The 14,818-nt window shown below is 41.8% G+C and overlaps 1 protein-coding gene across 2 annotated transcripts in view; it reads right to left on the minus strand.

Annotated features, from left to right (window-relative positions):
- LOC147101627 (early estrogen-induced gene 1 protein-like) overlaps positions 1-14,818 on the minus strand; it is a 126,771-nt gene that overhangs the window by 39,556 nt on the left and 72,397 nt on the right. For both annotated transcript variants that reach the window (XM_085965344.1, XM_085965345.1), the window contains exons 2-4: positions 10,114-10,234; positions 8,267-8,296; positions 677-793 (exon numbers count right to left, since the gene is read on the minus strand). In XM_085965344.1, the coding sequence (XP_085821470.1) occupies positions 677-793; positions 8,267-8,296; positions 10,114-10,234 (268 nt within the window). The remainder of the gene's footprint in view (positions 1-676; positions 794-8,266; positions 8,297-10,113; positions 10,235-14,818) is intronic.

The following is a 14,818-nucleotide window of genomic DNA, read 5'->3' on the forward strand; positions in this document are numbered from 1 at the left end:
CCTGTAATTACTTCCAGCGCGCCACCCCCCCCCCCCCATCCCATTATTTTGATATAATCTGTATTGCAAGTTTGAGGGCATTTGGGTTTGCTTTTTGCTGGTGGCATGGTGATCTGCAGTTGACTACAGTGCAATATTTCTTCAGTGGATCTGCACTGTACAGTCCACACAGCAACCCACCTGCTAGCAAGTTTCATGCGATAAGATGGTGTTTCAGAAATAAGTGAGTTTAATCCTTCGCTTCTAAACTAGGTAAAGCAGCTTCTTGCGGATTACAGCAATGATCAACATTTATTAAGTAATTAGCCAAAAACGTGGCAGTAACTTCATTATCTATAAAAGAAAGACTTGCATTTATATCGTGCCTTTCACTGCCAGAAAATGATTTCTGAAGTGCAGTCACTTGTTATGTAGGGAAACACCCAGCAAAAATGCACAAAGTCTCACAAACAACAATGAAATAAATGACCTGTTTTTGGTGGTACTGATTGAAGGAGGAATATTGCTAGGACACCGGAAGAACTCTCCTGCTCCTCTTCAAATAGTGCCATGGGATTTAAAAAAGAATGTTTTTAACATCCGCTTGAGCAGGCAGATAAGACCTTGCTTGGTTTAAACATATCATTTTTTTAAATATTCCGTATTAAACCTCAGAATCCTCTCTCTCGAACAGTACCTTAAGGATGGAGTTGTCCTGTCGCGTATTCTTTGTGTCATACCCCTCCAATAAACAGCAGCGTGCAGTGGAGCCTGAACCGGCAAACTCCGCGAGATTGAGGTCAGCAAACCCAAGCTGGGAGGTGGGGAAAACGAGAGAATCAAATTTAAAAAAAAATACAAAACAAAATTACGACAGGAATCCTGGCCATCACCTGTGGGAAACAGAGCCCAATGAAATCAAATCTGATTTATCCTCATACTGATACACTAGTTCATTAAGATTTATTCAATCTGTCTAAAAAAAACTACTGGATCACCACCATTACTGCAGAACAAACACACAAACATACATAAACACACAAACAATCTTGTGCTGAAGTTCACCCCTGCAAACAAGTTTATAGGACTATTATTATTGTAGACAACTGGCTAGTTCCAATTTACTTCCTTAAATCTAAACATCACTTTTACTCCCCACAGCAAAAAGAAAATTGCATCGGCAGGGAAATCACATTGGACAGAGATATCTCTAGTCACTGTTGTTACGTAGGGAAACACCCAGCAAAAATGCACAAAGTCTCACAAACAACAATGAAATAAATGACCTCTATCATCTGGCACCAACGGGACCGGCGTGGTGCCGGTTTATCAAAAAGTCCGGATTACAGAGAGGTATAGTTTAAAAGGTACAAGAGCTCCGTACACAGCAACAAATCCAGGCTTCCCTGTTGCTTAGCAACATGCGCAGGAACTCCAGCCACAGACCAAGCGTCCCTGTTGCTGCACGAACCCCAGTTACACAGCCACAGATCCAGGAACTGCCACTAATATGAAGTAAAATTTACCTGAACCTACTCCTGAATTTTGCCGGTTAACAGGTTTCCGGTTATTTAGGAGCCGGTTAAAAGAGAGTTTCCTGTATGACTTTCCCAGAAAGTACAATGAAGCAATGCTCGTGTGCCATCAGCTATAAAACTACAAAGTACACTGGACATGTAGGATTGGGTAAGCATTGCAACAGAGAAAGATGATCTGTAATCAATGCCAGTTAAAACTTATAAACTAAACAACACTGTTGCAGTTAGCTAAGAATTTGAAAATTTAGACTTTAAACCTGCACTGTTAGTTTTCTAAGCTAACAAAAGTACCAACCAATTGTAAGTTTTCTGCACTGAACCAAAAACAGTTTAGAACAGTCATAAAGACAAGATAAGGCAAAACAGCCAGCTTCCAGTAACTGCTAGACTTTAGCTCACAGGAATGTGAAAATGGAGGTCAGGCCAAGTCCAAAATCTGACATTTGTTGATGAAAGAGGTAAAAAATTGATGGAAGCTTAAAAGAAACTGACGTCAAGAGGTTTATTTATGGCAGGGTAAATAGCTGGCGAGATTCACAGACACATCGTCTATTGCATCAGCACAATTCATCCGACTGCATATTCCTGCCACAGCTTCATTTTAATCAAAATTAAATAAAAGATTTATTATACTGCTTGTACATGTGCAAACAAATTGTGCAATTGCTAGTTTATGGCTATGGAGCTGAACCAAGAGTTATTACAGCCCAAAAAAACAAAACCGGGATGCACTAAATTCATCAGAGTGGCTTTGAATACTAAATATAGGTAAAGATGTTGGTAAAAAGACACCAACACATATTTAAGAAATGTGGTTTCACAAAATATTTTGGAAAAACCTCTGAATAAAAAATGTCAAAAGAAAGGACGCTGCTGTAAAAATATATTCAGTGAAGGTTCCCCCTTCGTGGGCTTAGCTGGTTAAAGCAGTGAGTAGCTCAGCCTGGGTGGTGTCCAACGTTCCCGCTAAGCTGTGCGGCGGTCTGGAGGCCCCGCGCAGGCCGCTCACCGGCTTTTATATGGGAGAAATCACGCCTGCGCGAAAATTTGAATGGACCGTGCAGCCAGTTAACGGGCCCGCGCACCCAAAGAAAGAAGAGGGAACGTTGGTGGTGTCTGGTACTATGGGCTTAAGTACTTCAGCTAGGTTTTTCAATAGAAAAAACAATTGTGTATTAAAAAACACTGCACCTCTTTTTTTTTAGGCTGCAGGTAGGTATGGAGTCAGGCCGTGTCACTGTCTTTATGATTGAGAGGACTTTACATACATTATATCTGTAAACATTATTTATTGTTAAATTAACCTACAAGTGCTGAATAACACAAGAAACTATCTATGTGGGTCAAGCAAGTCATTTTAAACCATCAATTCTTATCCAGCTGCTAATTATCTACTATAACAACAGAAAATGCTGGAAAAACTCAGCAGGCCAAGCAACATCCGTGGAGAGAAAATAGTCAACGTTTCGGGTGAAAACCCTTTGTCAAGACTAAAGAAGCACAGGAAATGAAATAGATTAAGAGGCCAGGCTGGGAGAGAACAAAAGAGAAGTGGAGAGACATTAAGAGGTATTCAAAACGAGACGAGATGGTGATAGGGCTAGTGGAGACAAAAGACGGTTCTAGATTAGGTGTGAAATGCGCTGGCAGAATGGGTGACAGCTGCCACGTGGGAGAGGCCAAAACAAAGGTGTGGATAAAAAATATAAGTAAAAATGTGATAGGGGCCAAGGTTATGATCTGAAATTGTTGAACTCGATATTGAGTCCGGAAGGCTGTAAAGTGCCTAATTGGAAGATGAGGTGCTGTTCCTTGAGTTATCTAATTATCTACTGTCTGATCATTCTTCCCCCAGACACATTAAAATCACATTATGGAAACTGTAGCAAGACAAGTGGAATTTGGTGCAACTCTAGATATTGAGATATATGCTCTACACACATACACACACACACACAAAGATACAGGATCATAAGCTAATTAAAGGGATGGTTTAATAAAATATTGTCACACAAGTAGCCCAGATTGTTAGTGTCTTAGTAACCCCCCCCCCCCACCTCTACGGTCAGGTATGAGGGGCATCGTAGCAAAGCTCCGCAGTCATGGTTATGGAAAATATGAACAGCAAAACTTGAAAACTAATATTCTTTACTTAGAAAGCAAAGATGATGTGTACAAAGCAACAATACCAGCTCCAGATTCAGAGGGCTTGGTGTTCAAGCTATCCAAAGTCAACCTTTTTTCTCAATATAACTAGGTTCCTCGATATGTACTTAGACATCAATGCAAGCAAGGCAAAAGTATTGTGGTGATTGGGCAATGTTCCTCCAATTTTTTTTTGGGTGCGCGACTCCTTTTAAGGGGCTGCATGGCCCATTCAAGCGTCCGCACATGCGTGGTTTTTCCATTGAGAAACCAGAAAGCAGCCTGCGTGGGAGCTTCGGACAGCTGTGTGGCTAAGCGTGAACATTGATGATGGGTCCCTACGACTGTGATGCACAACAAGGAGTTCCTTGGTCTGCATTATACATGCAGATGTTACTTTTTCGTAAGTAATAAAGTGTATCCACAGAAGAGATTCAGCTCTCATTACTTTTAAAAGCCTCACCATCTGTAAAATGTCTGACGGCAGCACATACCAGTTAACGGGTTGTCCCAGATGCAGGTGTTTTCCACTGAAGAGCTTTAATTGCATACCCTTGTTAACAGTGCTGATTAAACTGACAACATTTAGACTGTAATACTGTTTAGGGGGAGGTCATTTCAGATTGAAACAAGAGAGCCATTGTCCCAGTCTCTCCTGAACCTATTACAGCAGAGCAGCAAATACTGTTTTAAGAGGAAGTTTAATTTTCTAACTCACGATGTAAAGAACAATTTAAGCTTTCACAGATTTTCCCAAACTTGTACAAGATGTTAGCATTTTTCTTGGCACTTGTGAAAGCATTGATTTATCAACTGCAGAATGGACAATATAACTTTCGTACTCCCTCTAACAGATGCATGTCTAATAATTGGGGCAGGACAGAGACACATAGAAAACCAGCACGGCCACAAGAATGGCATGAGTTTCAGTTTCAGCATGCCTCAGAAGTTGCTCAATACTTTTGTCAATGTCCAGACATTAGCACGAACCTCCTAAAAGTCAAGTGGATTCTTGACATTTAAGCTTGTAAGGAGAGGGGCGCATTTTCACACACTGCACAATTATTTCCATCTTAGGCTGGGGACTCCTGGCAGCCTCGCATCATTCACGAAAAACAAGCACAATCTAATGGAGAAAGCCTCGCCAACTGGACAAGCTTGGCAAGTAAACGCTGGAAGAACTTGTAACTTTTATTTGTCAGATTATTTTAAGATGGAGGTTGAAGGCAAAAATATGCAATATATCGATAGTGGGCTTGACCCAGTCACAGTCGAGATGTCAGGTGAGCTTATTCCCAGGGTGGGATGTAGAGACATCGAAGCGACCCCCAGCAAAGTTCTGGCAGTGTGCAGCTGCTTAACGGAAGGTAACAGCAGAGACGCAAGCAGCTGAAATGATGGTGAGCAAGGGGAGGATCAAGATAATTGAGAACAGGGAGGGGAAAAAAATTTAAATGTTTTAACATTACTTGGGGAGAGGGGGGAGATTTGATTTTCTGCTGTTTAATACGTTTGATCTGGTACAGTCTAGAACTATGGTGAAGCAATGTAAAGCCCTCTTTCATAGATTAATGCAGGCTTGTAAAACAGAAGAAAAAGCAATGTTATCTTTACCAAAAATAATCCCGATTTTTATTGGAGGCATTTGCAAGACCAAACACTTCTTTCACTGTCCAACTTTTTGATTAGAGCGCAAACTAGTATTCAAAATGCTGCTCTGGCACCATTCACTATCTGGTGTTTAATCCAATTTTCAGTGTTCATGAAAATAAAAAGTGGGCAAGTGAGTCACTCTCACACAAGAGTGCTGGAGCCCAGGTAGATGATTCCTCGTTTAATTTCTAGCTTTATCGCATATTCAAATTTACCAACCCTCCAGATTTTGCCAACCACTGAGCCAAGGTATCGGATGCAGCGCATTTCCTCCTGCCCCACGTCTGGAAGAAGGAAAACTCATTGAATCAATTAGTGACATGAAGCAGTCAGTGTTCCGGACCAGCCGACCCTGAAAAGCCAGAGCAGGAAGAACAACGGCAAACAGGATTGTGCGTGTTTTAAAAAATATATTAAAAAGTGGGGGAAGGGAACATGCGAGAAGAGGAAAAAAAAAATTCAGCAAGACCATAAAAATCTCGGGTTAATGAAGATGCAGTCCAGACTGGCACAGAACATTGAACCATAGAACCTCTTAAAATACCAGACCAAATTTAAAATTCTTGCTCAGCATGGAAACCGTACAAAATATTATGTACCATAGAAACCCTTCTCGCCCTTGGCTACAGTACAAAATGCTATTACACAGCCCCTGCTATTTAACTTAACTGACCGGTTAGCACACCGCACGGGTCATTTTATTATTTTTCAAAAACAATTAGAAACATGCCAGCCAGCAATTACTGCCTTGGGAGAGACTTGTCTCTAGGTGAGTATTCACTATTTGTAGCAACACGGCCCTTAAAAATAGTCCAATGACAAATTTGGTGCACATCCAATAACCAATTGAGGTCACACTGAAAGTAAAATACGTATTCGCATCGACTGCTATCTTAGAGTTTCACCATGGCAACTGCAACTGGCAACATACTGTTGGCTGTTGGAAAAATTATGTCACTGTTAACGACGGCATTGATCAGGGAACCATTCAATTTACTCCTTTCAGAGACAACGGGGGATGTTCAACATATTACTGGAAAATGTTCATTTTAATAGATCACCCATATATCTGTATGCTTCTGTAAAGGGGTAGATTTTTTTTTGCAGTAGGCAGTGCAAAGGAGCAAAGTGCTAAGAGCTCTAATTCCTGGCACACATGGAGCGACAGCATGCATGTTCAATTTTCCCCAATCCACTGCATCTCTTAATCTCACCGAGTCAATATGGTGAGGAAACAAAAGAGTTGCATTTATATAAAAGTTTGTCATATTTCTCAAAGCGCTTCAGATAAGAACGTAAGAATTAGGAGCAGGAGTCGGCCATTCGGCCCCTCGAGCCTGCTCCGCCATTCAATAAGATCATGGCTGATCATCGACCTCAACTCCACCTTCCTACACTATCCTCATATCCCTTAATATTCAAAAATGTATCGACCTCCGTCTTGAATATACTCAACCACTGAGCCTCCACAGCCCTCTGGGGTAGAGAATTCCAAAGATTCACCACCCTCAGTGAAGAAATTCCTCCTCCTCTCAGTCCTAAATGGCCGACCCCTTATTCTGAGACTGTGACCCCTGGTTCTAGACTCCCCAGCCAGGGGAAACATCCTCCCTGCATCTACTCTGTCAAGCCCTGTAAGAATTTTGTATGTTTCAATGAGATCACCTCTCATTCTTCTAAACTCTAGAGAATATAGGCCTAGTCCACTCAATCTCTCCTCATAGGACAATCCCCCCCATCCCAGGAACCAGTCTGGTGAACCTTCGTTGCACTCCTATGGCAAGTATACCCTTCCTTAGGTAAGGAGACCAAAACTGTGCACAATACTCCAGGTGTGGGCTCACCAGGGCCCTATATAATTGCAGTAAGACGTCTTTACTCTTACTCAAATCCTCTTGTAATAAAGGCCAACATACCATTTGCTTTCCTAATTGCTTGCTGTACCTGCATGTTAACTTTCAGTGATTCATGTACAAGGACACCCAGGTTCCCCTGAACACCAACATTTCCCAATCTCACACCATTTAAAAAACTCTACTTTTTTATTTTTCCTACCAAAGTGGATAACTTCACATTTCTCCACATTATATTTCATTTGCCATGCTCTTGCCCACTCACTTAGCCTGTCTATATCCCCTTGAAACCTCCTTGCATCCACCTCACAACTTCCATTTCCACCCAGCTTTGTATCAGCAGCAAACTTGGATTTTTACAATATTACATTTGGTCCCCTCATCCAAATCATTGATGTAGATTGTGAATAGTGGAGTCCCAAGCACTGATCCTTGAGGCACCCCACTAGTTACAGCCTGCCAATCCGAACATACGCATGTACGTTCACAGTAATTGTATGTAAACATGCCCCAAACAGGAAGGGGGTGAATGACCAAATAACCTGGGGTTTTTTTGAAGGGTAAGTGAGGAATGCTGGCCAGGATAACTCTCAGCTATTCTTTGGTATCTTTAATGTCCACCTGAACCAGTGGAACAGGCAGATGAGCCTTGGTTGAACATCTCATCCAAAGGGCAGCGACTGCGATATTCACTCATTACTGCACTGTAGTATCAGTTGAGATTACGTGCTCCAGTTCTGGAGGGGATGGGGGGGCTTGAACCCACAAACGTCTGACCAGAAGCAAGAATTCTACCACCTGAATCAAGGATTTACTGTTTGCTCAGAGTCTGGGTAGAGTTGCAGGAAGGAGCATTTGCAGTTGAGTTGGAAAAGGAAGAAATTTGGACTGAAAACAGTTAACAAAAATTGTGGGGAGTAGGCTCGGTGAATTGACGCCCTACGCAAAGTGGTTTCCTGGCAAATGCCTATTGTATTACTCATGGATTTGAGTCACATACAATGCAAACATCCTGACCATGTGAATCCCGTAACTCTACATCACACCCTCAGTCTATGGCTTACACGTCACTATCTGCACAAAAATATATAATCTTACCTTAGAGAACGTCTTTCCGCCTTTCAGTTCCTGCAACATAACAGGAAGGAGCGACAATTAATCTTTACAAACTCTATTCTTAGCGCTTCGTATGGCTCTCAGAATGGACACGAAGATTTACTCTCGTGCACGGTCATATGTTTGAAAGAGCTCCTAAAGTGCCTTTCTCACAGAAATTTAGTTTTACATGAAGTACTTCAAACGGAAAAGTTAGAATATATTTCCAAACAAATTCAACAATATGCCTACCTGAAAAGCTTTGACTGGAAGGGAAGGACTGTTGTGACTATTAAATGTTATATGGATTACAGAAATGATCAATTATTAAGATATATGAACCGTCATGAATAGAAGTACAACTTTCTGGGGGCTGCAAGTGTTTAAAAGGGAATAGAAAAATATGGGCAAATACTTGGATGAATCATGAAAATCTTGTGAATCCACACACAATATCTACAACTGACATCAACGCTCCAAAATGTCCAATGGGATGCCCAGCTCCATTTACTTAAAAAGAGACTGTAGCAATGCTGGCATTTTATTTATTTATTTATTTGAGTAGAGCATTAAAAAAAATTACTACAGAAAATTCACTATATTTCACCATGAATTCCCACTAAGGAAACAGTTTTGGGGGAGGTGGAGGAGCAAGCTGTGTATTTAAAAATGAACTGACAGGGTGGAACAGAATATCATCCTTACAACTCTGGGACCTTAAATCCATCCCAGACACTCAAGACAACATCTCTCTTCACTGATGGACACAATGACCTGGATTTTCCTCTTGGCTGCGAAGGAACGGCTTTCGCTGTTCACCTCGCATACAGTTGCCCAGAGACTTTTCGCAGGCTTGTCAGCGGAGATTTCTACTAATCTAGTGCGGCACCCTCTACAGGGGATGTGTGGTGTCTGCGAGGTCAAGCAACAGGGAGGCTCTTCAACTAGATTGAGGAATCCTCAGCGAGACACGCAGACTGCAAACCAGGAAGTTAAAAAAAGCAGGAAATATAAATTACATTTAAATCATTGTACAGGAAGTGAAATAAAGATTGGGACATACAGATGGGATTAAGGGAGAGAGATAAAAGAAAATAATGTGTGTTTTTAAAAAAGCTGCAACATTAATTTTCATCTTGGGGAATGAGACTCCACACTTGTAAAATTAATTTTTTATGGGCCAGAGGGGTTTTCAGCAGTAATTATCACTTATTACACCGTTAAAACTCACTTACTCCTCAACTTTTCCAGCCATTTTTAGTGCAAGACTAATGACCCTAAAGTTCACACCATTACAGTGATTTCAGTGCCAAGTTGATTGGCGAGGACTGCAACAGAGTACCCCGTGGAGGAGCAGGGTATCCGACAGCAAATTCTGGATTTCCACGTTTAACTGCACATGTGCGGACGCCGAAAGTTGCTACCAGATTGACCCTGTAATAACAGCGAGCGCGGTTAGCCTCGCCGTTATTATTACAGCAAAATCCAGGCCACTGTGAAATCAAGTTCCTCATGAACACACGGCACAAAATTGTCCATATTTCAAGATGAACTGATCAATCTTTCTGCAGGAACACACAGGGTGCTCAAGGCGCTAGGCATTCTTCTGAAGTTTAGACAGAATCTTTCCTCTAACCAAAAGTGCAAAAAAAAAACCTGATCAGGTAAAGGAAGCTTTTCCTACATAGCACATCTCAGTTGACTGAAATCCACTGGTGTTGAACACTGCGCAACATGTGGTAATTGTGCCATTTCACAAAACAAACATGCATAAAATTCACCAAAGAATAAAATGTTTTATCGCAGTGCAAAGAATTATTGAGAGAAGTCCAGAGTTCCAAGATACCTACCTTACGTACAGATACTCTGCAGATACAAGGGTCCAGTACACCAGTTGCTGGATTTGCACTCATCTTGCAGATGAAACTGAATTTCTTCTTCCAACGAACACAATTCTCCTGAATCTCCTCTCTGTGAAAAGATGGCAAATTTGTTACTTACGGCTTGCACCGCATTTTCAAGCCTATATCGTTTTTAAATCAAGCATAATTTCAAATTGGAATGCTCCCTGTGGTTTTTCTGGGTATAAATCATCTGTCCCATTCTCCCCAGACAGATTCTCCTCCACAACCACCATCACACACCTCCTCCAGCCAGTGGTGAGTGTATGTGGCTAGCTCCAAAGTCCTCACACCACTGATGCGCTCAGCCAGCCAGGAGGCACACTAGACCAGTCTGGTGGGAGACACTTCATTTTGTTTCTTCTCAACAGCCTCTTCCCTCCACCCATCCCCAGTAGGAAGCCCGATGGCTCCACTTCACAGTTTGGCTAAGATTGGGAGTACAGTAGCAAGAGATTATAACTGAAGCCGTGCTTTAAGTGCACATGGCATGAATAGTTCAGGGGTGAATTTCAGAACTGGCCAAGTTCCGATTAGCATCACCTATTCACAAAGGAAAGTACCAATTTGAAAATTGAATACTGACTACCAGCTCAATTGTGTCAAACATCTCACACTGGTGTCAATTAATGATTTTCTTCAGACACACTATAACAACTTGCATTTATATAACACCTTTAATGTAGGAAAAACATCCCAAGGCGCTTCATGGTAGTGTAATCAAACAAAATTTGACACTGAGCCACACAAGAAATATTAAGACAGATGACCAAAAGCCTGGTCAGAGGCAGGTTTTAGGGAGTGTCTTAAAAAGGAGGAGAGTTAGAGAGTCGGAGAAGGTTAGCGTGGGAATTCCAGAGCTTCGGGTCCAGGCAGCTGAAGGCATGGCCGCCAATGATGGAGCGATGAAAATCGGGGATGCGCAAGAGGCTAGGATTGGAGCAGCAGAGCGATCTCGGAGAGTTGTAGGGCTGGAGGAGGTTACAGTGCAGGACATGGAAAGATCAAGTCAAAAGGAATGTCAACAATGTTGTCAGGACCAGGAGGTCATTTTATAACAAGTAGCAACATAATTTTGGCAATAAAATTTAAATAGCACGTAGGATCTTGAGCTTTGAGGCACAAATAATATTTTTTCTTCTCCCTTTTATATTCTCCCTACTGATATGCAGGGTCTTTTCTTCCTCCCTCTGCAAGCAGAAACATTTTTGCACCATGTCCCACAATAATGAAGTTACAATTTTCTATACGTTTACAGATATACAGGACTCAATTTGGAAGAGAAAATGGAGCTGAAACACAGATTGGCAGCAGCGCTAGTCGACTGTGGGTGGTTTAGATTGAAAGCTGAGAAATGTGATCAAACTCGGATTTAAATGCAATGCTCAAAAACAAAACAAAATCTAATTTCCTTGTGCAAACCTGCAGCCTGGTTTATGTTCTCAAACTCAAATACCAGACTGCATGAATCAGCAAAGATTTGGAAATTTGTAAACAGCTTACTTGAATTCGGACAAAAGACTTCATCAGGTTTATAATATGTTGCAAGAATAGTTCTGCTGCTGAAACCAGTCACAGTTATCATTCACAATCCAGTTTTCATAGAACACATTAAGTTTTCTTTTTAGATGTCAGTCTGTAGATTATTTCCCCTGGTTTTTTTTGGGGGGGGGGGGTGGGGGGGTGGTCAGGCTAGAAGGCAAATAAGCTAAATAGGTGCTGGGAGAGGAAGCACCCACCCACACCAGCAACGTACAGCTTGGAAAAGTGCTGAGCTATCTTTCTGAATATTAGAAAACAGATGTAACATTCAACAGGTTCCGGGTCGAGGATCTACAGGAGTGTCAGTCCGAAGCCAATGGACTTGTGGGGTAAATTTATATAATGCAGCTCCTAGTATTTTGTCACCAGAGGGAATGCTGCTATTCCCATAATTTACTGTGGATCGCTAACTGCTTAAACCCAATATGGCAACATGAGGAATGGGCTGAAAATGTTCAGCAGCAGATCCTGGACCAGTGCATCTACAAATAATGTTCTCCATACTGGTTAAAAAGGATATAAATGGTTCAATCTTGCAACGAAAATCATAAAAGCACTGGGTAACTTTCACAAACTGCGACGTCTCACATTACTTCTACACAGGGCGATGGTCTACATGCTTCTATTTACCAAAAATCTAGCCTCTACCTACAAGTTAAACTTCAAAAAACAAATCAAACTTCGAAAGAAAGGTACTAGTGATTCTTGTTAAATTACTGTAGTTTCAAAATTGTTGTCCATTAGGAAAGTCAGTGCAGACTCTGCAGTTAAACACTCCCAAATGAGACCATGACTGGTAGATTCATCCTGGCTGCATGAATAAATCTAACTACCAGAACAGCAAAATCTAACAATTGCAAAATACTGCGGATGCTGGAAATCTGAAACAACAGAAAACGGTGGAAACACTCAGCAGGCCAGGCAGCATCCGTGGAGAGAGAAACAGAGTTAATGTTTCAGGTCTGGGACCCTTCATCAGAACTGGAAAAAGCTGGAGATGTAACAGATATTAAGCAGGTGTAGAGACAGGGGCGGGGGGGGGGGGGGGGGGGTGGGGGGGAAGGTGAGGGGAGGAAGGAATTGAAGGAACATACTGTACTTTTGTAGGAGCAGCAGACTGTCCGGCTTTGACAAGCTGAGAAGTAATCACAGCAAAGACCAAAGTCATGAACAGATTTTTTACGATAGCAAAATACTGCGGATGCTGGAAATCCAAAATAACAACAGAAAATGCTGAAAAAACTCAGCAGGCCAGGCAACATCCGTGGAGAGAAAATAGAGTCAACGTTTCGGGTCAAACTGGCTTCTTAATCCATTTCATTTCCTGTGCTTTTCCAGTCTTGACAAAGGGTTTGACCCGAAACGTTGACTCGATTTTCTCTCCACGGATGTTGCCTGGCCTGCTGAGTTTTTCCAGCATTTTCTGTTATAACAGATTTTTTAAATTGCTTAGATCATCTATAACTAAAAGGAGGTTTAAAAAAAACAACAAGGACGTTCTCTCTAGAATAACCAACAGCTTGAAAAGAGAAAGAGTGTTCTGATAATCACAGCTCTCTCCCGGTCTCTCTATTGACAATGATGGTTGTAAATGCTTTTCAACAAGAGCACCATTTCCAGGTCTGAGAATGCTTTTAGGCAATAACTTCCACACCCAAAAGGGCTTTTAAGAGTACCAGAAAAAAGCGGATGGGAGTGGATAGGGACCTAGCCACTGCAGCTAGCCTCTCTTCAGTGGTCAGGTACACAGATTATAGAGCAAGATAAATGTCATAGAAATCATAGAAAGTTACAACACAGGAGGCCATTCGGCCCATCGTGTCTGCATCGGTTAATCTTTTCAGTACACAGCTAAAGATGTTTAATTCTGTTTTTAATAAATAATGTGTATTTTCACTTAATTTTAACACTTTTTTCCCCTTGGAGAATGATTCAGCTTTTTACTATCTAATTTTCTCATCTCCTTCCAAGAAAGAATGAGTGCGTTTCTGTTTCGCTTTCCTACATTATGGCACCTCAAATCCACAGCCTCTTTCCATATCCCTTAATAACCTAATTGCCAACTAAATCCCCCATCTCTGTAACCTCCTCCAGCCCTACAACCCTCGGAGATCTCAAGTGTTCCTCCAACACTGGTCTCTTGTGCAACCTCCATTCCCTGCACCCCACAATTGGTGGCTGTGCCTTTAGCTATCTAGGCCCCAAGTGCTGGCATGCCCTCCTTAAAACTCTCCGCCTCTCTCCTCCTTTAAGACACTGCTTAAAACCTACCTCTGACGGTCACCTATCATAACGTCTCCTTCTTTGACTCGGTGTCAATTTTTGTCTGATTACGCTCCTGTGAAGCGCCTTGGGATGTTTTACTTCTTTACCCAGAGAGTGGCAAGAACGTGGAACTCGCTACCACAAGGAGTAGTTGAGGCAAATATCGGCTGAATGCTCAGTCTCTGTCCAAATTACGGTGTGGGTACTAAATTACATTGTTAAAAAGGCCTGGGACCCACTACTGGGATGTGAATGTGTTTTGAAGAACAGGATATTTGTAAGAATAGGAAATACGTTGGATCAGAGATGGCAGACGCCTGCTCGTGATTGCACTGATGCTGGGTTAATCATCTTCAATGATTCCATAATAGCTCCAAATTTTCCATATAGCAGCATCGAGAATGTAAACAGCAAACTGCCTAAGGAATTTACATCGCAAATTATGCTCTTAACAGACATAATTTGAAACAGGGGCTTTCCCAAAGGAATAAAAATGTCAGGTCAATCCTACTAAGGACTTGGAAAATACACACAACAGTGCAAGTTTCTTCTTTCCTAACAGTATCATGGCACCGGGCAGCACAGCCCAAGACAGCCATGGCCAAGGTCGCTAAAGGGGAGAGTTATAGCAGAGGATAGGTTGCAATCTTGGAGTCGTCCCATGCAGTAAATTACAGTCAAGAGTTAGTAGGATGAAGGAAACCAGTCAAAAACCATCAGGCAATGTAGTAGTCACAGAGGGCACAGTACGAGACTGGTCCTTCAGCCATAGCACCCGAGTTTGAGTTTAACTTAGTCTGATGAGATGAAATACTTGTCTCCAAGAGCTATAAGGGTGTGTGAGAGA

Source organism: Somniosus microcephalus, chromosome 23, assembly GCF_052327205.1.
Source record: "Somniosus microcephalus isolate GS21.2 chromosome 23, FLI_Smic_1.0, whole genome shotgun sequence".
Lineage (NCBI taxonomy): Eukaryota > Metazoa > Chordata > Chondrichthyes > Squaliformes > Somniosidae > Somniosus > Somniosus microcephalus.